The sequence below is a fragment of the Aegilops tauschii genome, chromosome 1 (assembly GCF_002575655.3).
Source record: "Aegilops tauschii subsp. strangulata cultivar AL8/78 chromosome 1, Aet v6.0, whole genome shotgun sequence".
NCBI lineage: Eukaryota > Viridiplantae > Streptophyta > Magnoliopsida > Poales > Poaceae > Aegilops > Aegilops tauschii.
In genome coordinates, this window is record NC_053035.3 from 215,790,808 (window position 1) to 215,797,115 (window position 6,308).

Consider the following 6,308-nt stretch of genomic DNA (forward strand, 5'->3'; position numbering starts at 1 on the left):
GCAAGGCCGAGGTACGAGACTTTGTCGAAGCGCACCATGAGCTCGCGAGCAATGGCCAGCTTAGTCTTCATGTTGCCTACAGCCTTGGCGCTCCAACTAGTCAGGCAGCGCGCCATGGCCTGGAGGCGCGGCATTATGCGGCGGAATGGGTCGGGGTCATGAATGGAGACCCAAGCCGCAGCCACCGTATCGTGAAATCCATCTAGGCGCATCCAATGTTCCTCAAAATGGAACCAGCGGTGTAGCATAGGAGCGGGGGCGCAGTCCAGCAGCAGAGGCGTGTGGTCTGACACGACGGATGCCAAGCAAGTCAGGTGACATTCGCCGTGTCCATCCTCCTAGTCCGACGTGCATAGCACGCGATCGAGGTGCACGAGGGTCGGTGGCGATTTCTCGTTCGACCACGTGTACCGACGCCCGTTGAGGTAGACTTCCTTGAGCGCGAGGTCGTTGACTAGGCGTCAGAACTTTCCCATCATGCGCCGATTGACGTTGTCTGTGTTCTTGTCCTTGGAGCGGAGGATGAGGTTGAAGTCGCCGCAAAGCATCCACGGTCCGTGGCAATCCGCTCTAATCTCGCGGAGCTCCTCCAAGAAGGCGATCTTGGCCATGTCGTCCTGTGGCCCGTATACGATCGTCATCCACCACAGCGTGCCGCCGGTGGTAGCGACGCGGGCCGAGATGGCGTTGTTGGTGAACAGGGGGTCCGAGATGGAGACGGCCCTGCTTTTCCACGCGAGGAGTATGCCGCCGCGTGTGCCCTGCGCCGGGAGGTACGTGTAATCGTCGAACTCGAAGCCAAGCGTGTCGAGCACGACGGACGAGCAGAGCAACTCAATCTTCGTTTCTTGCAAGCATACAATGGAGGCGCCGGTCGTGTCGAGCAGCGTGCAGATGGCATGACGCCGCGCCCGGGCGTTGAGACCGCGGACGTTCCATACAACTACCTTGAGGCCGTGATCCATGGAAGTTGGATCGACGGGAGGGTACGTCTAGGGGTAGACCTAAGTCACGCACACCGGGTCGACGTGCGCCGGTGCGGTCAGCTGTCCCGCCAAGCAAGCTGGGATCTGGCGATCGACCAGCGCGGCGATAGCCGACAGCACGGACATCAGGATGGGTGCCGTGAACAGATCATCGTAAGCCTTCATCTCGGCGGCCGATACCGTCTGGTTAGTCCTGACGATCCTGAGTGTGCGGAGGACCTGCACTTGTGCGCATCTGGCCTCCGTGGGGGGAGCAGCAGTCGTGGGCGTGGCTGAGGCAGAGTGGCCACGGCGAGGAGTGAAGTCGAGGGGGCGGCAAGGTTTCTTCCCGGGCACCGGCAAGGCGGCGTTGATCTCCTTGGTGGTAGCGGCTAGAAAGTCTCCCAGCGTCCACGAGCGAGCGGCAGGAGTCCTGCGCTATCGGCGCATGATGATAGGTGGGGAGGCGAAACGGCCAGTCCCAGACCCATGCATGCTCGGGCGTGTCTGCTCGGGGTTGGCCGGGGCGGTCGTGGCAGGGCCTGGAGTAGCGGTGGCCGCGGGATGCTGCATGGGTGTCAGCGGGGCCCGCGGCACCGGAGAGGGCGAAACAGCGCGGGCGGGAGATGCGGCGTGAGGCGCGGATTCCGCGCGGTCCAATCCATTGTGCGCGGACGGGGTCGAGACCTGGTCGCCGCACGGGATTGGCGCCCCCACTAGAGCAGGTGCGGGGGATACGCCACTTTGGCCCGACAAAGTGGGCGTCAGCGCTGGCGAGGCCTGATGCAAGCCAGGGAGTTCGTTGGGCCCGGCCAGATCCCGACAGGTCGAGGGGGCAAGAGCGGCTGTAGGTGGCCCCGCCAAATCGTCCTCGGGCTGGGTGGCCAAAGGATCCGAGGGGGCAGGGGTGGCAGCTGGTGGCCCCGCGTGATCGTCCTCAGGCAGGGCGGCCGCCGGATTTGAAATACCGGGGTGGTTCGTGGCCGCCAGTGCCAATGGTTGGTCGCCAGCTGTCCCAGATGAGCCTGGTCGCGCGCCCACTGGGGCTTCATCAGCGCTGCAGGCCTGGCCCACGGGCAAAGCGCTCTTTGCTTTCCTTTTACCCTTTCCTTTTCTGGCGCGATGACGGCGGCGTGGGGCACCTAGATGACGGCGTGGGGCACCTTGCTGACCAGGCCAGGGCAGCATGCCATGCCGCGCCGTGCTGGCCGTACGCATCGCCGTGCCGGGTGGGGCAGGCCAGCCCGTCGCCATGGCCAGGCCGTTCGCGCGGGTGGTGAGGTCACCGGAGCGCCATCTAAGGCAGTCCACCTCCATGCCATCGGCACGGCCGGCGGGCTGCGTCTCCGAGCGCCGGCGGTTGCGGTCGCGTCGACGAGCATGGCCAGGGCCCTGGCCAGGCCCTTCGTCGTTGCCGTTTCCGGCGCCCCGATCCGGGTCATGACCCGGTCCTGCCGGAGCGCGAGGAAGCGTGGCGCGGATCTTCTCGGCGCGGACGCTGTCGATGGAGATCGAGAACGTGAGCGTTCTGATGGATGGCGCATCAGAGCTGGTACGCGCGGGGATTTGCTCGACCACCTCCAGGACGGCAGCGCGTCGGATGCCTGCCGGGTCGTGCGTGCGTTCGGAAAGCCGGAATGTGGCAAGGTCGGCGCGAGAGTGGGTGTGGGGGTGGAGGCGCTCGATCCAGCAGCTTCTCCGGAGAATGTGCTCGGCGGTGGAGAGGTGCCAGCTTGGGCGGGAATACCACAGAGTTCGAGCTCGACGTGGTACTCGAACTCGCCGGAGCCTGCGTGGGCCAGCTTGCTCCGCGGGCGCATCGACAGGGAGAAGCGGGGCGTGCGAATGAAGTGCTCGCCAGCGAGACGATCCATGGCGGGCTGAGATCCGAAAAGAATCAGGAAGTCTTCTGGGTGGTGAACATGCACGGTGAAGTCCCCTTCGACCAGCCCGAATGAATCGTAGAGCGCCGCGGCGACCTCGTCGGCGGAGACCTGCGGGCGATTTCCCGTGACCGAGGCGACCAGAGCGCGGACAAGGACCCGCTCCGCCTCCTCCATCTCCATGGTGTGCGACACGATGATGCGCTCTGGCTCAAGCGGGCGAGCGTCGGGCAACGGTGCAGCCGGAGTGACACGGGGAGGGGGGGGTGGTGCCGCGTTAGTCCACCGGGAACTGCCCTGAGAGCGGGGGCGGCGTTCCGGCTGGGGGCATCGCAGGAGCGGGAGTCGTGGCCGGAAGTCAGGCAGCGACGGCATCGGATCTCGTTGGTGCAGTCCCACACGCGGTGGCTGGGGTCCAGGCACCGAAAACAGAGTCTGGCCACCTCTTCAGGGGAAGGGCTGCGCGGGCGTCATGGCGGGGAGCGGGGCGCGTCGAGTTGGCGTGGGCGGCGGCGGTTCCTGCGCCTTGGCTGCTGGAAACCGTCCGCGTCGATCCTGGTGGTGTCGGAGACGCGGTGCACCTCGGAACGGGGGCCGAGCCGGGTCTTGGCGGGCTGACGGTGGGGAGCCGACGCAGGGGGAGGCGGGGGTGCCGGCGACGCAGGGGGAGCCACGGGGCGGCGCACGACCTCGCAGTAGGAGTGCGCGGAGGACTCGCTCCTCGAGTCGAGCCAGCGGTCGCCGGAGGACACGCGCTCGTCGGAGCGGGTGACGCCGCGGTCAGCGGAGTCAGCGCAGGGGACGCCATGGGGCTGGAGGGCAGGGGAGGGAGGGAGGAGGTGGGCTACCGGCGGGGGTTCGACGACGGCGAGGCTGAGAGGCTACGCAGAGCTAGGTGGGAGAGGCGGGGCGGGGTGGGAGCTCATGTCCTGGGCATGCAGAATGCCCCCTAGAGCGGGGAAATATTTAGCAGAGAAGTAATAAATCATATCCTGGGGACTACGCACACAACCAGGATCAAGAGAATTAAACCATGTTTTAGCATCACCCTTTAATGAGAACGGAAATAGCTTAAGGATATAGTAGTAACGAGTTTTCTCATCATTAGTGAATAGGGTGGCTATATCATTTAATTTAGTAAGATGTGCCACAACAGTTTCAGATTCATAGCCATAAAAAGGATCAGATTCAACCAAAATAATTATTTCAGGATCGACAGAAAAATCATAATCCTTATCGGAAATATAGATAGGTGAAGTAGCAAAAGCAGGGTCATATTTCATTCTAGCATTCAAAGATTTTTCTTTCAGCTTAGCTAATAATTTCTTAAGATCATATCTATCATTGCAAGCAAGAAAATCTCTAGCAGTTTCTTCATCCATAACATAACCCTTAGGCACAACAGGAAATTCATATCTAGGGGGAGAATCTTCATCATCACTTTCATCAATATTATCAGTTTCAATAATTTCATTCTCTCTAGCCCTAGCAAGTTATTCATCAAGGAATTCACCTAATGGCACAGTAGTATCAAGCATAGAAGTAGTTTCATCATAAGTATCATGCATAGCAGAAGTGGCATCATCAATAACATGCGACATATCAGAATTAATAGCAGAAGCAGGTTTAGGTGTCGCAAGTTTACTCCAAACAGAAGGTGAATCAAGTGCAGAGCTAGATGGCAGTTCCTTACCTCCCCTCGTAGTTGAGGGATAAATTTTGGTTTTCTCGTCTTTCAGGTTCCTCATAGTGATCAGCAGATATAAATCCCAAGTGACTCAAAGAATAGAGCTATGCTCCCCGGCAACGGCGCCAGAAAATAGTCTTGATAACCCACAAGTATAGGGGATCGCAACAGTTTTCGAGGGTAGAGTATTCAACCCAAATTTATTGATTCGACACAAGGGGAGCCAAAGAATATTCTCAAGTATTAGCAGTTGAGTTGTCAATTCAACCACACATGGATAACTTAATATCTGCAGCAAAGTATTTAGTAGCAAAGTAGTATGGAAGTAACGGTAACGGTGGCAAAAGTAACAGTAGTAGTTTTATAGTAATTGTAACAGTGGCAACGGTAAAGTAACTAAGCAAAGAGCAATATGTGAAAAGCTCGTAGGCATTGGATCAGTGATGGATAATTATTTCGGATGCGATTCCTCATGCAACAGTTATAACATAGGGTGACACAAAACTAGCTCCAGTTCATCAATGTAATGTAGGCATGTATTCCGAATATAGTCATACGTGCTTATGGAAAAGAACTTGCATGACATCTTTTGTCCTACCCTCCCGTGGTAGCGGGGTCCTATTGGAAACTAAGGGATATTAAGGCCTCCTTTTAATAGAGTACTGGACCAAAGCATTAACACGTAGTGAATACATGAACTCCTCAAACTACGGTCATCACCGGTAAGTATCCCGATTATTGTCACTTCGGGGTTAACGAATCATAACACATAATAGGTGACTATAGACTTGCAAGATAGGATCAAGAACTCACATATATTCATGAAAACATAATAGGTTTAGATCTGAAATCATGGCACTCGGGCCCTAGTGACAAGCATTAAGCATAGCAAAGTCATAGCAACATCAATCTCAGAACATAATGGATACTAGGGATCAAACCCTAACAAAACTAACTCGATTACATGGTAAATATCATCCAACCCATCACCGTCCAGCAAGCCTATGATGGAATTACTCACGCACGGCGGTGAGCATCATGAAATTGGTGATGGAGGAAGGTTGATGATGACGACGACGATGGATTCCCCTCTCCGGAGCCCCGAACGGACTCCAGACCAGCCCTCCCGGGAGAGATTAGGGCTTGGCGGCGGCTCTGTATCGTAAAACGCGATGAATCCTTCTCTCTGATTTTTTCTCCCCGAACGTGAATATATAGAGTTGGAGTTGAGGTCGGTGGAGCACCAGGGGGCCCACGAGGCAGGGGGCGCGCCCAGGGGTAGGCGCGCCCCCACCCTCATGGACAGGGTGTGGGCCCCCTGGCCTTGATTCTTTCGCTAGTATTTTTTATTAATTCCAAAAATATTGTCCGTGAAGTTTTAGGTCATTCCGAGAACTTTTATTTCTTCACAAAAATAACACCATGGCAATTCTGCTGAAAACAGCGCCAGTCTGGGTTAGTTCCATTCAAATCATGCAAGTTAGAGACCAAAACAAGGGGAAACGTGTTTGGAAAAGTAGATATGATGGATATGTATCAGGAATCACAAACCTTAACACCAATACTCTTACTGAAGCATAATTACTCATCAAGATGACTCACATATCACATCATCATATCTCAAAACTATTACAAGGAATCAAGTTTGTTTTGTCCAATGATCTTCATGAAAGTTTTTATTATATCCTCCTTGGATATCTATCACTTTGGAACTAATTTTAATGTGTTGCTTTTGATAAGCTCAAACAAATATAATTGAAGATCATGAGCATA

The 6,308-nt window shown here is 55.9% G+C and overlaps 1 protein-coding gene across 1 annotated transcript; it reads right to left on the bottom strand.

Moving 5' to 3' along the window:
* Nucleotides 1-461: 461 nt before the first annotated feature.
* Nucleotides 462-965, bottom strand: LOC141028032 (uncharacterized). Its single transcript, XM_073505843.1, has one exon. It carries the CDS (start codon nucleotides 963-965, stop codon nucleotides 462-464), a length of 504 nt encoding a protein of 167 aa, XP_073361944.1.
* Between the last annotated feature and the right edge of the window lie 5,343 nt (nucleotides 966-6,308).